At 36.1% G+C, this 23,360-nt stretch overlaps 1 protein-coding gene across 2 annotated transcripts in view; it reads right to left on the bottom strand.

Moving 5' to 3' along the window:
• Positions 1-23,360, bottom strand: part of NEK7 (NIMA related kinase 7) — a 149,355-nt gene that overhangs the window by 46,140 nt on the left and 79,855 nt on the right. For both annotated transcript variants that reach the window (XR_006608619.1, XM_045086988.1), the window contains exons 4-5: positions 12,437-12,499; positions 10,524-10,634 (exon numbers count right to left, since the gene is read on the bottom strand). Coding sequence is in view for 1 of the 2 variants with exons in the window: in XM_045086988.1 (XP_044942923.1) it covers positions 10,524-10,634; positions 12,437-12,499 (174 nt within the window). In the remaining variant the exon portion in view is untranslated. The remainder of the gene's footprint in view (positions 1-10,523; positions 10,635-12,436; positions 12,500-23,360) is intronic.

Consider the following 23,360-nt stretch of genomic DNA (forward strand, 5'->3'; position numbering starts at 1 on the left):
CAGAAAGTTAATCTTCAGGAATACACAAGGTCACAAAGATAAACAGAAACATTTGCCTCTTTAATACATTCTTTCTGGTTCTGCTTTACCAGACATCAGTAAGATGCTTGAAAAGATATTTCAATATTCTTAATGGACAAGGGAAACACCACAGAACAATAATGAGACAGTAAAAGTCTCTTGGCAGAAATTCACTGGGGCGGGGGGAGTGGGGGGAGTCTGTATCTCTTCTCTATTTAACTGTTATAGCTACCAGTATGACTGCTCGTGATGTTACAGAAATTTTTAAAGGCAGTTTTAGGATCAGTGTTACCTTAAAATGTAAAGAGCAAGTCGTCCTTTAAAAATTATTTTCTAGGGGCACCTGGGTGGCTCAGCGGTTAAGTATCTGCCTTGAGCTCAGAGTCCTGAGGATCAAGCCCCACATCTGACCCCTGCTGGGCAGGAAGCCTGCTTCTCCCTCTCCACTCTCTTTGCTTATGTTCCCTCTTGCACTGTCTCTCTCTCTCTCTGTCAAATAAATTTTAAAAATAAAATAAATAAAAAATAAGAATTATTTTCTAATTTTCCCAAGTAAATATAGTTTTGAAGTTACATATCACCTTTTAGTTATACTCACAGAATTACATAATGGTCATTAGGATTTAATTTACTAAAATCCCCAAGTTCTATACTACTTTATTATATCAAAGTACTTAAGTATTGAAGAAAACCCAGGTGATATTTTATCAGTAACACTGCTTTTATACAAATAATTCTGTATAACACAGCTACATGTACATATCAATGTAGGCATAAATCTATATAAATACACAAACACATGGCTGCCCATGCATGAGTGGGTAACTATGTACATATACATATGTATGTAATATTCAATTCTGTATGGATTTTTTTTCAAATAGTGCCACTGATCTATAACCTTCACTTCCAAATAATTCTAAGGTCATATGCAACATAGACAACAATCTTATACAAAAGACTCAGAGGGAAACAGATCACATTTTAAATCACTGGCTATTCTCATAGTTGCCTGGCTTGGACTATACATTTTATCCCAGACACTGAAATGGAAAGTGTAGGTGTCCTTGTAAACTATAAATCAGAGTCATCCAAGATAGATGATACTACTGGGAAGATTTTATTGCTTTAAGGATTCAAAGGTCAAAAGTGTAAAAGACATCTCAAAGTGATTTTATTTCTAGTCCAACCTCTAAATTTGGATAAGTGCAAGTAAAAATGTGTCTGCAAATGTAAAAAGCAACCACACCAAAAAGGTGAACAAGATTTGTTAAGTTCTAATATTTGGAGCTAATAATTATCTTTAAAACACTGTTAGTATTTTAGCTAATTTATCAAAGCCTATGGTACGCAAAATTGTAGGACAACGCCCCCCCCAAATCCCGAAATTCTTGTATATAATTCCTCCGCTTAAGTGTAAGTTGAGTTGTGAATATGATGAATTATCATTCTTCTATCGTGTTGTCTTACATGGCAGGAAAGGTTTTGCTGATGTAACTAAGGCTCCAAATCAGTTTCTTTTGAGTTCACCAAAAAGGGTAGGCCTGGGCTAACCCAGTAAGCCCTTCATAAAAGTTAGAAATTCAAAGCCAGAGAGACTCGACTGCTGGCCTCAAGGGAACAAACTGCCAGGCTATGGAGAGGGCCATGTGGCAGGCACAGTACGAGACCTCTAGGACCCAAGGATGGTCCCCAATTGATAACCACAAAGATAGTCATGTAATTGCAAGGAAATTAATTCTTCTAACCAACGAGCAAACAAGGAAGAAAGCCCTAATCCTCAGATGAAATCACAGCCCCAGCTGGCACCTTGATTTCAGTCTTCTAAGACCTTGAGCAGAGAACCCACTAACCAGTATGTGAACTCACTTATCTACAGAAACTGTGAGATAAATTTGTATTGTTTTAAGTTGCTAACTTTGTGATAATTAGTCATAAAAGAAAAATACAAGTGAATTTCCTTTTTTTCTTAAAGATATTTATTTATTTATTTGACAGAGACATCACAAGTAGCCAGATAGGCAGGCAGAGAGAGAGGGGAAGCAAGCTCCCCGCTGAGCAGAGAGCCCAAAGCGGGGCTCAATCCCAGGACCCCGAGATCATGACCCGAGCCAAAGGCAGAGGTTTAACCCACTGAGCCACCCAGGCATCCCTACAAGTGAATTTCTAAACACCGTAAAAATCAACACATAAAAGTAACTTTATGTGTGTATAAAGTAAAGGAGTTTTAAGGCTTCTACCAAATTTAAAGGGAATGCCATATAAGTGGTAACAATGCAGAAAATTCAAGCTGCATATTCAGGAATATGAAATATATCTAAATATATTAAGAAAAGATAGTCTAGATCAGGAACAAAACAAAGATGCCCACTCTCACCACTCCTATTCAACATCGTGGAAGTCCTTGACAAAGCAATCAGACAAGAGAAAGAAATAAAAGGTATCAGAATTAGAAAGGAAAGAAGGAAGAAGTAAAATTGTCTCTATTTGTAGATGACATGATTTTATATATACAGAAAATCCTAAAGATAGAACCAAAAAAATGTTAACTCTAATCAATGAATTTATAAAGTAACACAGAACAAAATTAATGTACAAAATCAGTAGTGTTTCTGTATACTAACAATATGTTATCTGAAAAAGAAATAAAGAAAATGATCCCATAGCATCAATACCTATAAAATACTTGGGAATAAACTTAACCAAGGAGTTTTCTAGTCTAAAAACGGCAAGACATTGATGAAAGAAATCAAAGGAGGCACTAAAATAAATGGAAAATATCCTGTGTTCAGAGCTGGAAGAATTTTAGATTGTTAAAATGTTAATACTACCAAAGGCCATCTACAGATTCAAGGCACTCCCTATCAGAATTCTGATGGCATTTTTTATGAAAGTAGAAAAAACAATTCCAAAACTTACACAGAACCAGAAGATCGCCAAATAGTGAAAGTCAAAGCAATCCTAAGAAAGAATAACAAAGGGGCAGGCATCTTGATATATCAAACTTCTTGATTTCAAACTATACTATAAAGCTACAGTAATCAAAACAGTATAGTACTGTCATAAAAACAAAGAGAGCAAGGAAACAGATCTGAGAGACTGGAAATAAACCCAAGCATGTACAGTTAATTAAATATTGGACAAGGGAGTTAAGAATACCCAATGGAGAAAAATAGTCTCCTCAATAAATGGTGCTAAGAAAAGTGGATATTCACATGTAAAAGAACGAAATTAGAATGAAACCATTAAAACCATGAAATTCCTTAAAAAAAAGAAAGAAAGAAAAGAAAAAGGGAAAACCTCATTGACCTGGGTCTTGACAGCAATTATTCAGAAAGGATACCTAAAGCATAAGCAGCAAAAACGAAATAAACAAGGGTCATCATATTGAATTTAAAAACTTCAGAAGAAATGATCAACAAAGCAAAAAGGCAACCTATGGAATGGGGAAAAAAACTGCAAACCATATATGTGATAATGGGTTAATACTCAAAATATATAAGGAACTAATACATCTCAACTGCAAATAGTAACAATAATAATAATAATCATGCAATTTAAAAAATGGGCAAAAACCTAAATAGACATTTTTTCTGAAGAAGATATATGAATGAACAACAGATATATGAAAAAATGCTCAACAACACTACTCATTAGAGAAATGCAAATCAAAATCACAATGAGATATTGCCTCATGCCTGTCAGAATGGCCATCACCAAAAACAAAAACAAAAACAAAAACAAAAGATAACAAATGCTGCCATGGAACTCTTGTACAGTGTTGGTGGGATTGTAAACTGGTATAACCACTATGGAAAACAGTATGGAGGATCCCTAAAAATTTAAAAATGGAACTACCATATAATCCCACAATTCTACTTCCAGGAATATATCCAAAAGAAGTGAGAATACTAGCTCAAAAAAATATCTGGCATCCCTATGTTCATAGCATCATTAATTATAATACCCAAGACACGGAAACCACAAAAATGACCACTACAGATGAATGGAAAAAAGTTGTGATATATATATATATATATTTGTGTATATATTTATATGTGTGTGTGTGTGTGTATATATATATATATATATCGCATACACTCACACACAGAAGAAAATTATTCAGCCATTAAAAAAAATAACAAGGAAAACTTGCCATTTGCAAGGGATGAACCTTAAGGACATTATAAGTGAAATAAGTTAGACAGAGAAAGGAAAACGCTGTATAATTTCACTTATATACGGAATTTAACACATACACACACACACACACACACACATTCTCTCTCTCATAAAAAGAGACCAGATTTGTGGTCTCCAGAGATGGGGGGGGGCAGAGGAAGGATGGGTGGAAGGTGGTCAGAGGTACAAACTTCCACTTACAACATAAATAAGTACTTGGATGGAATGTACAACCTGATGACTCCAAATACTTGTACTGAATAATATACAGGAAAGTTGTTATAAAAGTAAATCCTAAGATCTGTCATCACAAGACTTTTTATTGTATCTGTTTGAGATGACAGATGCTAACTATACTTACTGCGACAATCATTTCACAATATATATAAATCAAACCATAATGCTGCACATCTTACACTTACACAGTGATATATGTTAATTACATCTCAATAAAACATGGAAAAAAGAGATAGTCTTAACTTGTTATTTGGAATTGTGCCAAACTCTTGACACAAAGTAGATATCCATTTAAATCAGTAATCCATATTCACTAAAAATATTTCACTAAAAAAAAACTGCAAGTATAATGCTGACTGACTTCTTAGCCAGTGTGCTGTGGTATGAAAATCTTTTGACAGATAATAAACTTCAAAGTTTCCCCCTAAGAGATTTATTACATTGGGTTATATTGTATTTTAGTGACATTTTAGCAAAATGAAGGTTTTTATAAATATAATGTTAAAGATATGCAATTTCTTCTTTTGTCCCAAACTAACTTTTTAAGAGGTAATTATAAATATAAAAAATTATAAATAATTCAATGAATAAACCTCACGTTGGAAAAATGGGCTATGAAAAGTTTAAACACATTTTAGCAATATTTCTATTGACACCTTAAAAAAAAAGCTTTTGTTTACACCCTTCTGATATTTGTTTCTCATCTTCTCTATACCAAATCTATATCACCAAATTTGTTTCTTTGCTGTACAAAGAGTGAAATAAACAGTATTAATAAGGCAAAATGGAGAAACTATTGGTCTAATTTAAGGTATGATAAAGTAAATACATAGTATATAAATCACAACTTGGTACACTGAAATCTGTTTTTTAAGAGTCTATTTTTCCTTTAAAATTCTGATTACTGATGATAAAGAAATATATGATGAAAAATTCTAGATTTCCTTTTATCCTAAAACTCATCTGGGAAGTATTTCATCTGACCACAGCCTCAGGTATTCCTTTGTCACTAATTAGAGAAATACTGAATATTTCAACTATAAATTGCTTAATTATATTTGTCAGCTTGCTCTAAACCAATTAATTATTTACTTGTAAAAATCTTTGATGCAATGCTATCCAGAGGTTCGTTTCTGGAATACAGACCAGGAGCTATATTTTCTCTTCTACCCCAATTAAGCTGAAGACTTGAGACAGTGAAATATATTGTTGTGATGCACTATGATTTACAATATTACTCCCTAAAAAGAAATGAATCATTTTCTTACAATTCAAGTATCTACTGCTGTCTTTTATAAAGCATAAGTCACCATCATGCTCCTTCATAAAAGAAGTTCCTATGACTTTTTTTTTCCCTTAATGCAGTCTCTTTTATAAAGATCAGCTTATAGCACAAATTAGAATGTTTAGAAAAGTACTTTTGAATTTCTTGCAGGGGAAAAATACCCTTCCTGCATCAGCTTGAAACACTGTCTTCTCTCTCACGGGCATACCATTCAATATCTTAGCAACTCCGGGTGAGACCAGAGTGAAACAGCAAGAAACAACCACCCATATTCACCTACTGGTCCCCAGAACAGAGAAGCATAGCAGAGGTCAAGAGTCAACTTGGAATTAAGGAAGAATGGGAGAGAGAGAGAGGGAGAGAGGAAATAGCACCTTTTACATACTCACTGACCATGTGATTACTGAGATACTACTATGAGCCAGGCACCTCCCTAGAAACTGAAGGTATCTATACCTTCTACAGGAGATATTTGTTGAGCATCTGCTCTGTGCAGGGCACTGTCCTAAGCACTGGGGATTCATGAGGTCCTCAAACAAAGATTCCTCCCTCTGAGAGCTTACATGCTGGATCCCACAGGTTGAGTAAATCTTGACAAACATCTTTACCACCAAGTAGAAACTCGAGAAGGATTTAAGAAGAGGTTTTTCTTTTCTTTTCTTTTTTCTTTTTCTTTCTTTCTTTCTTCCTTTCTCTCTTTCTTTCTTTCTTCCAAGACTTAATTCATTTATTCGAGAGAGAGAGTGAGAGAGAGAGAAGTAGCAGGGGGAGGGGTAGAGGGAGAGGAACCCCACTGAACAGGGAGCCAGACGCGGGGCTTGATCCTGGGACTCCAGGATCATGATCTGAGCCAAAGGCAGAGGCGTAACCAACTCAGCCACCCAGGCACCCCTCAAGAACCATTTCTGGTGGTGTTGGGAACAGGGTCAGGAGTGGGTGTCTGCAAAGAAAAAAATGGAACCAGGACAGTAAGTAGGAAAAGGCTGGTGGAGGTGGGAGTGCAAGACGGAAGTCAGGACGGTCTTCTTTCATCAGCCTACTTAGAACAGCAACATCTCCTCGTTGTCCTTCTTTATTTATCATAAAAGACATACATAAATGTAACCAGATGTCAGACTTTCTTTTATGGACTGGAATAGCTTTCTGTTATGGCCAATATGCTGAGACTATTCTAAGATCTGTAACTTTGCAATACAACTTTCCACCTTTAGGAGGGCTCCAAGAGAATCTGGGACATCGAACCCAGAATCTCTTACATCTTGATGAGGTAGACTAAGGGTACCTACAATAAAGACCAGGATCACTAGAGGCTTATACAATAATGTCTACTAGACAGGAACGAAGAATGGTATTACCAATTCTCTGAACTAGTTCAGTTCTATCAAAGTACAATAAATTGTTCTATAAATATATAGCTTACTAGCAATAAGTTGATATCTTTTATTTAAAAAAAAGTTTCCTAAGTAATCTTTTACATGATAGATACCTTCAAATTTTAGTCAAAAGCCCCAAGGATACTTTAAGAGTATAGTTATCAATCTACAACTGTATGTTACTATTCATTACCAAACACAGAATCTGTTGTTCTGAACGGATCTTACTATGTCCACTGGTTCAGTTAATTTAAAAAATTCCTTGAAAATCTCAACTGATGGCAATATCCATTTAAATAAGTGAGCTGAGTTCATCACCACAATAAATGTAAAAACACACTGACAAATTTCTCCTCCCTCACAGGTTTAAGAAATCCAAATCTGCTACAGATGCAATCACAGGGCTTCTATAAAGCACTCTGATCTTGCCCTAGTTTTCCCAAGTGGTAAAAGGACAGGAGTATTCTTTCAAGGTGAATGCTATGGACTCAGGCGTGCCTTGGCAATGGGCAGGGACAGCAACCTCTAGGTGTGGAGGAACCATTGCAAAGAAAGGGCGCTACACTAGAAAAGAGCAAAAAACTCTAGAAGAGAATGAAAACCCCCAAACATCAATCTCTCAATTGGGAGCAAGAATTGATAACTGAAACTGTTTGTTTTTTATCTGCCTTCAGCCGGTATTTGCCCAATGAAGATTTGCTCTCTTTGCTTCTGATTACAAGCATTTAAAGAACTCTTGCACTTTAAGCCAAGAATTGCATCTCAGTTGTCTCTCTTATAAGGACTACTTACATTTGCTTTTATATGCCTCATCTTGATCAATAATTATTTAATAAATTTGGCATTTGTGTGTTTGCATTTCTTTTTAAAATTAAAACTGCAAATTAATTACTTGATTAATTAATTACTTGATTAATTAATTAAGTTAGTGTTCATTAATGTGGAAAGACAGCGCTAGTGTTGGGAAGTCCCTAAAACAGAAGATCAGATAACTGATTAGAAGTGAGTCACTCTCACCATGGGACTTTAAACAGAGTCAGCTTGATAGCATTCTGTGATAATAAAAATATTAACTCCCAGTCATGCAGTATTTTTATAATGTAGCAAGTAATCTCAAAACTGCCTCCATCTTACGGATGAGGCAACTAAGCCTAAGAGAAGTTAAATGGCAGGAGAGTTGACCCAGGTGACAGGGCGCTCCCACTGGATAGCAGGGTTCCTAGCTACTGCCAGAGAACCAGTGAGCACCTTGATCAGAAAATCTTTGAAGGCTTAGTAATGGAAGGCAAAGTGTGTATGCATCAACATCTCTCTGGGGAGAAGGTCAAGGGTTTTCATCTGATTTTTCAAAGGAGTTCTGCGATATAAAAATCTTTAAGGGCTTCTAAAGGAAAACACATGTCATTTTGCATCAGATAAACCCTAATTTCAAACATCAGTTCTTCTATTTACTAGTAATGATGGTTATCTTCTTTAAACGTCAAATTTAGCCCCCAAATCCTTTTGAACAATAAACATGGTAATGCATATAAAGCCTCTAACATTGTTTTTAAGAACGCCTTACAATAACTCCACGTAGCAGGGATTAGTGGCTGTGTTCCAGTATCTGGTGGGAGACTGACTATACAGACAATGTCCAAATCATATAAAAATGGAACTCTGAACCACAACTTTGAGCAACCTGACCAGAAAAACCAATCTTTTATCCATAACAAACATCCCAGGACACCAGCCCCCTATGTCCGGTGTGCAGGAAGCCAGACGGCCATCTCTAGCGACAGTGCATGAAGCTGAGCAGTAACTCTGGAACAATCAGCCTCAAATGGCCAGGACTTGAATTAACTGACAGCTTCCTTAACTTTTGTCCCTGCTTCCAACTTAGGACCAATCAGAGAAAGCCAGGTGAGATACCTCACTTCTAAGTAGCTCATGTACAGCTTCTTTGTGCCAACAACCTCTAATTGGGTCATCCCTAAAGGCTTATTTTTCCCATTATAAAGATTTCCTATTCCTCTGCCTACCTCTGAATTTCTGCCAAAATGTTACTGACAATGCTTGACTCCATCGCTCTAGCAGGCTCAGAGTAAAGAGCCTTGCTTTTCTCATTTGGTTGGTTTTCACTAATTCCCACCCTGTTCAAAATGTCTTCTGAGTAAGAGAAGTTTAGCTGGCACATGACCAGCCGAATGAAGACTATATTCCAGCCTTCCTTGCAGCTACTTAGGTTCATAAGACTAAATTCTGGCCAATGGGACGAAGCTAAAAGTGATATGTGGCCATATCCAGTAATGTGCCTCAAGATACAGCCAGCAAGTACCCTGTGTCCCTTCCTGCCTCAGAGAGCTGACTTGATCCGCTGTAAATAGGCATGGTTTCTGAGAGTCTGATAGATCAGAGCTGCCATATCACCTCCAGAATTTTATGTAACAGGGAAATATGATTAATAACAGTAATAACACAGCAGTAGCTTCCATTTGCATAGACCTTACTATGTGTGAGACAGTTCTTAGGTCTTTTTTTTTTTTTTTAAAGATTTATTTATTTATTTGACAGATAGAGATCACAAGTAGGCAGAGAGGCGGGCAGAGAGACAGAGAGACAGAGAGAGAGAGAGAGAGAGAGAGAGGAGGAGGAATGAGGCTCCCTGCCAAGCCGAGAGCCAGATGTGGGGCTCGATCCAGGACCCTGGAATCATGACCCGAGCCAAAGGCAGAGGCTTTAACCCACTGAGCCACCCAGGCACCCCCAGTTCTTAGGTCTTAATAAATGTCAAATATTTAGTCATTTGCAACAATCCTATGAGGTAGGTTCTATTATTATTTTGTTTTTTGAGAAACTGTCATACACAGAAGTAACCTGCCTAAGAACAAGTAATTTTTAGAACACTGTAATTTGGGGGTTTCTATAACTTGTAGCTGAACTTAAACCCAATTAACATGCTCTTGGAGAAGAAAGTTAAATAAACTTTAAAGTGGTTGAGCTGGGGTTTGATGTGCAAACCCCAAAAAGGTCTGAATGCAAAGCCCACTTTATTCTTTGATGAATCCCTCCCAGGAAAAGATCAGGATTCTCTAGAATCTCTTTCTGTCTCCTCTGCCCGATGTCCAGAGATAAAGGATCAAGGGTGGTCTGCTCAGAAAATCAAGTTGCAAAATTTGAACTTCAGCTTACAGAAGAAACAAATCTGTTGATCTATTTCCAAGTTGGTTTCTGAGTGTCCACACATCTCAACTGAGCAGAGTGAGTTTTACCAGGTAAACCAGTTTCATAATCATAATTAACACTACTATCATTCATTAGGTATCTACCATATCTTAAAGTATTTCACCGAGGTCTTTAAAATATCTGATATACCTATATGTTTATAGAGCAATTCTATCAGAAAAAAAATACTTAAGTTTTAAAAAAGCAAAACAAAACCTTACCTTTATCATTCTGGACAGATCACCAGCATCAGCTAATTCCAAAACTATGTTAAGTTCATTATCTTCAATGAATGATGCATAATATTTAATTACATTTGGATGGTTGAGTTGCTGATGGAAAAACACACACACACACACAGACACACACACACACACAAAAACAAACACCAGAAAGTTTTCTTATTGTAAATTCCCAGGAATCACTTACAGTTTCTTAACTAAAGAATAAACTTAGTTGCTGCATTTCATTTTTAAGTTACAGAAATCTTAACATGACAGTATATTTTTCTTCAGTGAATTTTGAAACAGATATTATAATTATTGAAAGTGACACTAGACACTAGATACTAGATAATTTAGTTTTAATACTCTTTATTAGAAATAGAGTAAATTACACATAAAATTTTTTAGAGTATGTATTGCTATGTTCAATAAGTATATAAATATAAATGAATTGCAGAATTATAGCACCAGTTCCTAAAAATTATACCCTTTGAAATGGGAACTGTCATTAAGGGCATTCAATGCTAAATAAAGTGTTCCTTTTACTCCTATTTTGAAGTTGACCTGATCCTATCTAACTGCAGCCAGTGGTTTAAAACAAAATAAAAGGACATCTGGTGTATTCTATCTGAACACAGCTTTTACATCAAATAGTATAAACATACTGAGTTTACCTATAGGGTTGATACATTACATGATCTTAAGAAAAACTGCACCTTATAGAAATATATGCATCAGTCTCTACGTACTGACAATCCTTTTGTACAATTTGCTTTCTATTCAATCTTTAAACAAGTTAACATAAGACAAATAGTTTATCAAAAAAAATTATTCAAGAATTCTCCCAGAGGGCATATACATGATTTTCTTCTTTTCTTTCTACTTATAAGTTTTTCCTCCACATCTTCTATGCTAATATATTATTTCTCTAATAACAATTTATATATATATATATATTTAGAGCAGTTACTTCATGGCCCAGGAAATAATTACAACTAACAGAACAGCTGGAAAGCATTACTCTTACTTACTCTTATATTTCTTGATAAACTGAATTCATTTTAGGTACAAACAAAAATGTACAGCATAAAAAACATCCAAGTCTTATCCAACAGTTAAAAATATAACATAAGGTACAGCATTCCTCAAAGGAAATTTTACTAGAATAAAACCAGTGCAGAGATAACTGAAATTTCAGTCATATTCTCTGAGTGGATGAAAAACTGAAAAGCTAATTCTAACATACTCTTTATATCATCCTTTCTAAATCTGGAAAAAACAGAGAAATATTACAAAAAGCATGTACCCATTTGGATCAGTCCACATTCTCAATATATTACATCTTGAGTTAATACTAATACTCATTTGTTACTTAAGCTTTAGAATATATCTGCTTGGGACAGTCAAGAAAAAATTCCTTCAATATTTTTTGCCCATTTTATCTATTTCCTAGTTTGAAAGGCAGGGGAGGGGAGTTAATCCTACCAAATAATCTGATTAAATATTTACAATGAATTAAAAAAATAACTACATTCTTCCATATACTGAGATACATATTTGTATAATGTTGTTTCAAACCAGTGTGGCATAAGTTAAGTTTAGTTCTAAAAATCCTTTTGCTGGGGTGCCTGGGTGGCTCAGTGGATTAAGCCTCTGCCTTCAGCTCAGGTCATGATCTCAAGGTCCTGGGATAGAGCCCTGCATGGAGCCCTGCATCAGGCTCTCTGCTCAGCAGGGAGCCTGCTTCCCCCCATCTCTCTCCCTGTATCTCTGCCTACTTGTGATCTCTGTCTGTCAAATAAATAAAATCTTTTAAAAAATCCTTTTGCTTGTTAAGTGTAATATTTTCATAAGTCACTTTTATCAACATGCTCATCTAGTTCAAAATAATCAATAGTTCATTTATTTACCTTAAGGAGATCTATTTCTTTGATACAATCAGCACGTGCTTTGGCATCCATTAAATCAAATATCTAAAAAGAGAATCCAGAATTACTTAATAAAATAATAATCTATGGTTCAAGAACCATGTAAATACACTGTAAAAGTTCACATATGGTTATACACACACTAAGAAATTTTCTTCCTGATTAGCTTTATAAGAGCTATGAAGAACTGTATTTTACCTCATGTTACCTCTAGAGTTTACATTTTTCCTTCCAAAGGCAGTCAGTATTAAAAATGAGAAATGAGGGACCCCTGGGTGATACAGTAAGTTAAGCATCTGCCTTCAGCTCAGGTCATGATCTCAGGGTCCTGCGAATCAGCATTGGGGTCAGGCTCCCTGCTTCACCCTCTCCCTCTACTCCTGCTTTTTCTCTCTCAAATAAATAAATAAAATCTTTTTTTTAAATGAGAAAAGAGAACTGCTAGATATTTCAAGTCTCAGGTTCAAATGAAATAGAATGGATACTGTGGTCATAATAAAATGAGAATATATATTTAACAATTAATATTTACTAAACATGTTGCATTAACTACCATTTAACTGTCACCCAATCAGTTGAAGACAATTAACATCAGTATTCCCATTTTACAGATGAGACAAAGCAGATTTTAGAAAACTTATGAAACTGACAAAAGTTCACACAGCTAATTAATAGAGCAGCCAGAATTCACTCTGAGTTATCCAAATATATCCCAAGCTGTGAACCATTATCTATTTAATCAAATCATGTCTAAAAGGTCTAATGCACACCCTGACTGGGATCATAGCACTTGAAGGAGATAAAAATTCGGTTCTTTAGAGAGAACAGAGAGAGAGTCTCACCCTTACTAAAGATAAAGCACAGATATACATACAACACATAAACAGATATACTGTTATCTGTGGAATTAAAATTTCATAAGGGAGGGGAGTAATTAGAAAAAAAAAAAAAAAAAAACCTAAAAAGACTCCTTGGGTTGATAATGAAGAAAAGGTTGAGAAATACTGGTCCAATGTAAAAACACAATAATAAATAATGTAATCAAAGGGATATTGATGATGTCTCTGAAAACAACTCTCTCAATGTTCTAAGCATGTGGAAAATAAACAATAATAAAAAAAATCAGTATGCTAAATATTGTAGAAAATATCTGGATAAGTCACTACTATGAGCCGATTAAAACCCTAGCCACATAACAAAACAACTTTAATAACATTTATAGTCATCAACTTGGCCAAGTCTTCCTGATTCAGACAGTCAAAATGCTCCAGGAAAAGTAGGTGTGTAACTTCAAAGGAGGACATGATCCAAGTCTTCTTGACTTGAGAAGAAATCACTGAACACCCACCAGAGGGTGTAGCCTCTTTACATCCAGATGGTGCTATCATCCTGCCTGTGTTCTTATAAAGTCAGTAGTACTGGCTCCAGTTTAGAATGACCACTCAGATTCAGAGAAGCTAAATACCTCCTTATGGTCATAAAATTAGTAAGGGACAGAACAAGGACTTGAATCTAGATCATTCCAGCTCCAGAGTCTGCATTTCCTTCAATGTCCCAGGTGGTTGTAAAGTCTAACGCATACACCACTAGCTAGTAAGTACATGTGTGTGCAAAGTGTAGTATGAGAAATCTAAAGAAGGAATCCCCATGCGAGTAGTGGGTAACTTTAAAGCTGAACTCTGAGGACAATGTAAGAAACAACAGATACTGAAGGCATAAAAGGTAATACCAGAATATGGGGGTATAATCACAAATTGTAATACACAACTTTTGCTCAATAACATTCTTAATATCCAAACATAGATGTAGTTCTAATCTTCCCCTTATTAAAAAAATTAAGAAATGGGGCTGGCTGGGTGGGTCAGTGGGTTAAGCCTCTGCCTTCAGCTCAGGTCATGATCTCAGGGTCCGGGGATCGAGTCCTGAATCAGGCTCTCTGCTAGGCAGGGAGCCTGCTTCCTCCTCCCTCTCTCTCTCTCTGCCTGCCTCTTTGCCTACTTGTGATCTCTCTCTGTCAAATAAATAAAATCTTAAAAAAAAAAATTAAGAAAGTTATAAATAAAATTTTAAACAAAAATATCCACAAACTCACTTCCTTAAAGAATTTTAGCTTTTGCTCACTCCCTTCCATTTCTTGTACAAACGTACGTGTGTCAGAAAGTGAAAACAGCAGCAGGGCGCAATATGGTATATATGTGTTTTCACCTGACACTATAGCAAAATACTCCTCTTATTTCTATGCCCTCTTTATTTTATTTACTTATTTAATTTTCTAACAAAAATTTTGAGTATCATATTTTTCAAGTTTTAATGTGAAACAGCTAAGAACTACATTTTAAGATCTGAAAAAAATATAGAATTTTATCTTATTTAGTGGGCTTTTCTTAAAGATTTCTTTATTCATTTGACAGACAGAAATCACAAGTAGGCAGAGAGGCAGGCAGAGAGAGGAGGAAGCAGGCTCCGCAGAGAGCCCGATGCGGGGCTCAAACCCAGGACCCTGGGATCATGACCTGAGCCGAAGGCAGAGGCTTTAACCCACTCAGCCACCCAGGCGCCCTTAATGGGCTTTTCTTTTAAAAAAAAAAAATTATGAATTTATTTGAGAGAGAGAGCAGAAGGGTGTGTGTGAGGGAGGAAGGGCAGAAGGAGAGAGAGAGAATCTCAAGCCAACTCTCAGCTGAACATGGAACCTGATGTAGGACTTGATCCTAAGACCCAGAGATCACCACCTGAGCTGAATCAAGAGTTGGATGGGTCTGACTAAGCCATCCAGATGCCCGTCCCCTTTAATGGTTTATAAAGGGAGTGAGATACACAAGGTGGCATCAAATTTCCTCCCACTTCATACAAACAACAGAAAAGAAATGTGTATGCTAGCACATGTATTAGAGAGCATGGCTTCACTCTTCTCCATTAGTAGTAATTCTAACTAATTTGACCATCATCAACTTGCACTGACTACTATGATTACACAACAGAAGGAAGAAAAGAAAGAAAAGATTATAAGTGGCAAATCACTGTCACAAAGTTCACATAAAATATCTACTAAGAGAAATTTTTTGCAACCATCAAGCGCTCATATATATCAAACTTTGGTAAAACAAGAGAATATATTAGCTATAAATGGATACTAATTGCAGGGGTAAAAAAAAAAAAAAAAAAAAAACCAGCAACGACCAGCATTAAAGCACAAACAGTGTAACACTACCTATTGACGGAAAAACCTCATATAAACACAAACCTCTTCAAGAGCGTCATAGTTTTATTCTACATGCAGATGATTAACATAAGTAACATAACTTGTTCATGTTCTTGCTTTCTTTCATTCATAAAACCATGCTGTCAACTTGTTACTAGATTTTGTTGTAGATACAAATAAAAAAACAAGCTTGCCGCTGTCAGATGCAGACTGGAACACAGAACACGAACACACAATCTAATAAACGCTGCTTGTACAAAGTTTTGGGAGAACCTTAACAAGGGGGAGTAGGACTGGCAGGGACTCTACATGCAGGATTCAGAGATGCAGCAAAGTATGATACACTCCAGAAAGAGTTCTTATAGAACTAAGTAAAATCAAAAGACCATTATTATAAAGGAATAAGCTTTATACCTAGCAACTTCATATAGAAAAGCCACCCATTCCCCAAATTGCCAACTGATGCTGAAAAAACTGACATGACTAATATAACCTGTTAAATAATAACAAATATTAATGTAAATAAAATGTTGAGGTTGATATTAGTTACAGAGATATGAAATGCACACACATACACACACAATGTTTAAAAGTCAAAGTGGCAAAAGAATTAACGGATTCCCTCCATATTATGAATGCTGATGCCATTCTCAGGAACTATGAGTCACAATGGACTTCAGATAATTCAAAGAAATGCAGGGAAGTATAAAATTTTAAATGTCTTTGACTTTGAAGGAATTCCTGAAAACTTTTTTTAAGGAGAAAGAGAAAGGATAATTCTGGTATTAGTGACTAAAATGAAGAAAATCACAAACTTGACATGTATAAATTTAATCTCCCAATAATCAATATCTCTATGATGAGAAAAATATTTAAAAAGCACAGCTAGTGAATGAGATGAGAGAAAGACGTGTACAAGAGCTTTAGGAAACGCTAACTAGACACAAAACACCAAAAAAGAGGGTATTCCATAGAAATCATGAATTTCTGGGGTGCCTGGATGGCTCAGTAGGTTACATGTCTGCCTTTGGCTCAGGTCATGATCCCAGGGGTCCTGAGATCAAGCCCTGCATTGGGCTCCCTGCCAAGTGGGGAGTCTGCCGTGCTTCTCCCTCTGCACCCCCTGTTTAAGCTCTCTCTGTGTAGATTAAATAAAATCTTAAAAAAAGTTTTAATTCGGGGCGCCTGGGTGGCTCAGTGGGTTAAGCCGCTGCCTTCGGCTCAGGTCATGATCTCAGGGTCCTAGGATCGAGCCCCGCATCGGGCTCTCTGCTCAGCAGGGAGCCTGCTTCCCTCTCTCTCTGCCTGCCTCTCCATCTACTTGTAATTTCTCTCTGTCAAATAAATAAATAAAATCTTTAGAAAAAAAAAAAGTTTTAATTCAATTTACAAGTAAATAAGTATTACAAATTAACTCATATTTTTAACTGAATTCTCAGTAATAGCAAAGACTCTCCTTAGTACTGAGAGATAAGTATTGCCGGCCCACTTGAGGGAAAACTAAATTCTGAACCAAATACATTTATAAATACACTTAATTGGGAATTCAGTAGTATCGTATATTTTTCTTCTCTTCGCCAGTAAGTCCAGACAAAAATAAAAACTGCATCTTTAGATTAAATCATTTCCAGACAGATTCAAGACTGTCTGATTTCATGAGCAAGAAAAGAAAACACGTAAGGGGGGAAAAATCTGGATTTAGTAAAACAAAACAGAACAAAACAAAAAACCTTTTCTTAGAATATTTACAAGCTTATCTTCAGAAGGCATCTTTCTGGGCTCTACCGAAGTTTCTGTGGGTTTTTAAACTTACTGTATACTTGGTAAGAGCAAAGTTAATAACAGCGTTTAGGCAAGTATTTGCTAATAAGTTCTTGGTACTTTCTCAATCATTTTAAAAGTTTTATTTTGTCATCTCTAAATTTTGCCAAAAAATTACTCATGACTAATGAAACCAAAAAGGAAATCTTTAAGAGGAAAAAGAGGCCTTCAAGTAGTTTAATAGAAATGTCCTTGCAAAGACGTATGTCAATCTGTTAGAAGAAAAAACACTTAAAATGTAGCAATGAAAAGTACTTAAAAATGTATACTAGAAAGTTTGAAAAACCTGATATATCTCACTTTAAATAAGTCTTATATAAATGAAAATCCTAACCAAATTATCTCTTGGGCCTCCCCAGCTTTATAGGGCCTGAATAAATGAACTGAGCAGCTTATGCCTAAATTGAGTCCCTATATTCCAAGTGACAAGTCTCAGCCACCCCTGGATTATGCTATTTTTCATCCCAGTGTTCTTGGTCCTTTTGACCTGGTGCCCAAGTGATGCTTCCATCCCTTTATTCCAACTGACTGATGCCTGTACAGACCATCCCCTACCATTGCTTGAGTGAGGGGAGAGGAGCTTTAAGGAATGTTTTTGCTATCAGCCTGCAAATTTCTGGTTCTCCTACTTGCTGACTGGTAGGCAGACTTTCCCTTACAGAGCCTCTCTCTTTTATTTGAAGGGACAGAGGATGGGGGGGGGGGGGCAGGTGGAAAATCTATAGCAGAAAGGCTGTGAGGTCTTCTAGATATAAATCACAATCACTGAACAAGTTAGCGGCCACATAACTGAAGTCTACCACCAGCACTAGCCTGACTAAATCCAGAGACATTCTACAGGGTGGAGAGATTGGGCTAGTGGTACGAAACTTAACCAAGGTGAGTACAGAAGATGCTAGAAACCTTCCTCCCTTTATAACACCAGAGCCTGTGATCTAGCTTCTGTTTGCCTTCCTCTCTTAATACATCAACATGTTTGAACTGCAAATGGCAAGACAGGCCTCGATTCCTTTCTTGTGGATTCCTTAATGTCCTGATGGTATGGAGCTAGGTATCCGTGTGCAGCACTCACTACTCTTTGACTTTTAAAAAACTTTTGTTTCCAAGGGAATGCTTTTAACTCAATAGGCTAGAGGTGACTTGACTTCAAGTGCAGCAGGGCGCCCTGTTCAGTAGGCTTCCTTAAAATTAAAAAAAAGAGAAGAAAACCTGTAAAAATTACCATAAGAAATTCATTCAGATTTTAAGATTTTGCTCAGATTTTATAGTTTAAAGTTCACCAAAGCTTAGTCAGGGCTTCTACAGATTAAGAAGCTACCCTATAGAGGAGACTGGAAGCTGTGAGGGAGAATGTGGCTCAAAGAGACGCAAAAGATCCAAAATTAAAAACTCTAAGACATGACCCCAAAATAGAATCAATTAAAGGGGATGGAAAAAACAAGGGATTGAAGGCAACAGAAGAGGGATACCGGAGAGGGAAGAGAATCAAGAGCATGGAATCCCAGAAAACACAAGAGGCAAGTTTAAAGAAGCTACAGGCAGGTGCTGAGCAACAGGTTGTAGGGTGGGGTCCGTGAGAAAAGTCAGACGACGATGCTACAGGCAGAGATGGGAGGCTGATGTGGGACAAATGGGGCAACTGGTGAAAATGTCTCAAAGGACAACAGAGCACAGGTAGAGTTAGCAGAAGAAGAATCAGAACAGCTACGTGATCGTGAAAACACAACCGACGCAAAGACTGTTTCTGTCAAACAGGAGGGGGCATTCTCTACTGAACGTGAATGCATCCAGGAAGAAGCTGAGGCTTCAGGGTAGTAGTTTTTAATTTCCATTGTGGACATTATAATCATATGTCTTCTGATTTGGGGTTCTTATTATACTGTGATTAAAATGTTCCCAAGTGGGAGGTGTAAGAAAGCGCATGTCCAAGCAAACAAGAACTCCAAAACATACTCTTAACCCTCCTGCGCTATGGGACACAAAACAATGTTACACATGAATAGAGAAATAAAGACACACACAGTGGAGATTAACCATGACTGGGAATTAGCAACACAGAGAGAGATTCTAAAGGAGGGGCATTGCTCAAATCGCTGACAAAGGTCCACAGAAGGGAGTAACTGAAATCAGACCTTAAATAAGAGATCTGGAGAATATGGAATAGTGTCCATGGTAATCAAGATGAGGTCAAAGAACAAGTTTTACTGGAAAGAGGGAATGGGAGAGAATTGGGAATTTAATTAGAGAAGGAATTTTGAGAGATTGAATTAGAATCAGTAAGTGTAGGGTACGCCCTGATAATGGACTGAGAAGCTGATGGAGTGTCACGGAGTGAGCCATGCTGAGAAATGATGATGTCTGGGCTCAACCGAGTCAATATGGTATATCAAGCAATGGGTGGAGAAAAAAATTTTTTTCTTAAAAAAACAAAGAAAAACTATTTCAGACTGGTAGACAAGGGACAAAGATGGGGGGAAAAAACATTGAACTGGATGACACTAGTTTCAAAGATGGAGGAATGACAGATGGTTGAGTGTAGAATGTGGTCTGAAATGGTAGAGAAAGCAAGCCCTAATGAAGATGATTCCACGGTGTCTCAAGTCAAGAAAGAGAAGCACATGACGTTGGTGACGGTTGTGAGGAAAGAGTAAACGTCAGAGGCAAAGCAAGACTCATTTAAAGAAAAAGAACTAAAAAACTATTTGTGGAAAAAAGGTCAAACGTACTACCTCTTAAAATCTGCCTCCTACATGAAAACTATCATATGACTCTATTTGTTTTTATATATTCTTTTAGCTTTAATGTTTACAAAGTTTTAGAAATCTCTTATTTTGTTATTTTTGTTTATATTGCCAATAATATTATTTATTTAAGAGCTAATCATTTTTCAATTAATAATGTTTGGTCTTATTATCACTGTGTACTGAAAGGATGAATCCATGTTCTACACAACAGTCTGTGCAGTCTTTAAAAAATATACCAGATTTTATCATCACTCACTTAAACTTTTCCAATAGCTATTCATTACCCTTACAACATATAACACATAAATGTACAAGACCTTTCTTCATGGCTCACAAACAAAACTCTCAAATTCTAGTTCCTGTCATGCTCTGTAACCCCATGTTACTTCTCTTCCGCACTCCTTTTACGGGGGTCACAACAATGAGTTTTTAATATATTCTGTCGGTCTTATTGTTCAAGTCAATCCTATTGTTCAAGGCTGTTCTCTACACTTGGAATCCTTTGCTTCCTGCTGTTCAGATGGTTGACTCCTTATCCTCCACTTCAGCTTAAATTTCACATACGCAGAGAAAGCTTTGCTAGACACTATCAAAAAGCACTCCTTCCCCCCCACCTAATTTTTCTCTCCTGTCATGGGACAGTCACTTCCTTCTTAGCTATAATTATTTGACTTACTGTCTATACCTCCCACCAAAAATGTTGAACTCAATTGTTGTATCTCAGTGTTGAGTAGATGTCTGCCACATAGTAGGTCCTCAGTAAATATTAAATGAGCATATCAAAAATCTTCAAAGGTTATAAATAAAAAGTTACTTCAACTATATTTATTCACTGGGCTTGGACACTAGAAGAGTTCACCAACTGGTACAATCAAAACCTGTACTAGCATAATAAAAACCCTAAGGCACCATAAGATGCTAAAGAAAAAAACAATGTGGAACATCTAAAAAGGACATAGGTCTAAATTATTTCATTGATATCCATTAAGTCGTTTCAATATTTTAATGTTCATAATCTATTTATGCCATGTGTGTAATTCATTATAACCCTAAAATGTTAACTAAAATGCCCTATTCCCTAAACCTTCAATAAAACTAAAAATTTTCTCTATTTCTTATATGCCTAAGAAATGCCTTAAAAAATTACAAGTACAATAAATAAATTTAAGAAGCTTTCATTTTTAAGATAAAAGACTATGTCTCCTTAACAACTAAACTAACATCAATTACTAAATTATTCTCCAATTTAAAAAAATATATAATGTACAGATTATTCTTACAAATGCTTCCTACTTTTCATTTGTCCAAATAACTATTGTAAGGCTCAAAGGAAATCTACAGATATCAAATAATGAAGCTGATAAAAACTGCAGGATGAATTCAGTGATCACTGTGAACACTGAAATACAGATTGGATATATGGTTGTAGAGATTAGGAATGTATTCTAATCTGTATGCATTATGGAAGAAGCTATCATAGCTTACAAATTCCTACATGCATGCAATCCCAATTTCTAATACATGAATACATGCAAAAGCTAGAAACTAAAATCAACATATGTAAAAGAAGCAAGGTAAACTCAATATACTTTAAAGAGTGATTTTCTTGATAAATGTTTTACTATAATAATCAAATATAAGTAAAGCAATGAACATCAAAGAATACCGTTTCTTCAGAAAGTTAACCTATGTATCAAAAGGATGAATTTGAACAAAATACATTAGTACCTTATCTTTGTTAGTACTATACAACAGTACTTTCTATTCCAATAAGTATCTCACACAATGAATGTCCCATAAGAAAACAGTGTTATCTGGACATATAACTTAAGACTAGGCAAACAGAACTAAAGATCTAAATATTTCACCTACTATCCGAAAATTAGGGTAACAAACATCAAAGGACTGAGACACAGCAAGACCCAAAATTCATGTTAGTACCTAAAATAAAAATTTTAAGATTGCTAAAATAAAAATCAATTCCAATTACATAGCTCTAATCAATGAACTAAGCATAACAAAATAGAGATTATATGTACCAGATCAAAAGAATTCTTTGACAGTCTTCTAACATAAAGAACAGAGCTTCTGAGACCCAGGTCACATCCTCTATGAAGACTTATCCCAATCTCCCTCTCACCAACATTCCTGGAGGCTACTCTTAACTACAGTGCCTATCCTGGGATTTCAGACATTTCTCTGTTGCACTTCTACTGGAATCCCATGAGCCCTATTATTTATCTTAGCATTCCCAAAGCCTTCCACACTGACCACTGAACATGAGCTGATCCAAATATTAACACGGATGGAATGAGTGAATGAGTGGTAAGAAGGAAAATGTCAAAGGGAAACAGGGAGACAGAAGCAAAGGTGGTTCATGGAATTTCAAAAATGTCACATCAGCTAAGGCACCATCTTAATTTTGGCAAATGAATCATGATGAGATGTGGGCATTTTTGAAAAGATTGGTTAACACTGCCATGCACTGTAGGCTCTCAGATCTCTTTATGTGTTCAGGTATTCAGGACACTCACTCTTCTTTCCACACACAGGTAACAGGCAAACCTACAGGAACATCACCAGGGCTTAGGACACTGTTTTTTTAAAGTCTTGAAAAAGTAAAACTTGATGGTGTGGGACAAAGTAAAGAAATGCCTTGAAAGCTAAGCTGAAGAATCTAGATGGTAATTCTGGTGTGTCTCCTGAATGATACGGAAGCAGACAAACGAACTATAAAAGTAGCACTTCAGCCTATGAACCCAAGCACAGTATTCAGGAAAGATTCTAGAAGAGCTGGAACAGTAATACAGATCTTCAGACAAGTGACAAGATGCATGAGGAAATCCAGTATTTGATTCTTCATGAATTTTTTGAAGAAGGGCTTCCTTTCCAGAAAGGAAGATAGTCTAGTTAACAATATTTTTAAAACATTTTCACTTTAAGCTACAGAGATTTTTTTAAAGGAAGAAACATAGGACTCATTGTTCAGTGATGTAATACATCACAAAAATCAATACCATATCTGAAATGCAAACACATTTCTCCTCACAAAGGTTTAAGACACCATTTCCTAGTTAAATAAGCTACGAATATCTTTACAAAAGCATCTCTCTCCTCTATAAAGTAGCTACGTTTAAAC

This window comes from Mustela putorius, unplaced genomic scaffold (assembly GCF_011764305.1).
Source record: "Mustela putorius furo isolate JIRA1106 unplaced genomic scaffold, ASM1176430v1.1 tig00001012_pilon_pilon_pilon, whole genome shotgun sequence".
Classification (NCBI taxonomy): domain Eukaryota; kingdom Metazoa; phylum Chordata; class Mammalia; order Carnivora; family Mustelidae; genus Mustela; species Mustela putorius.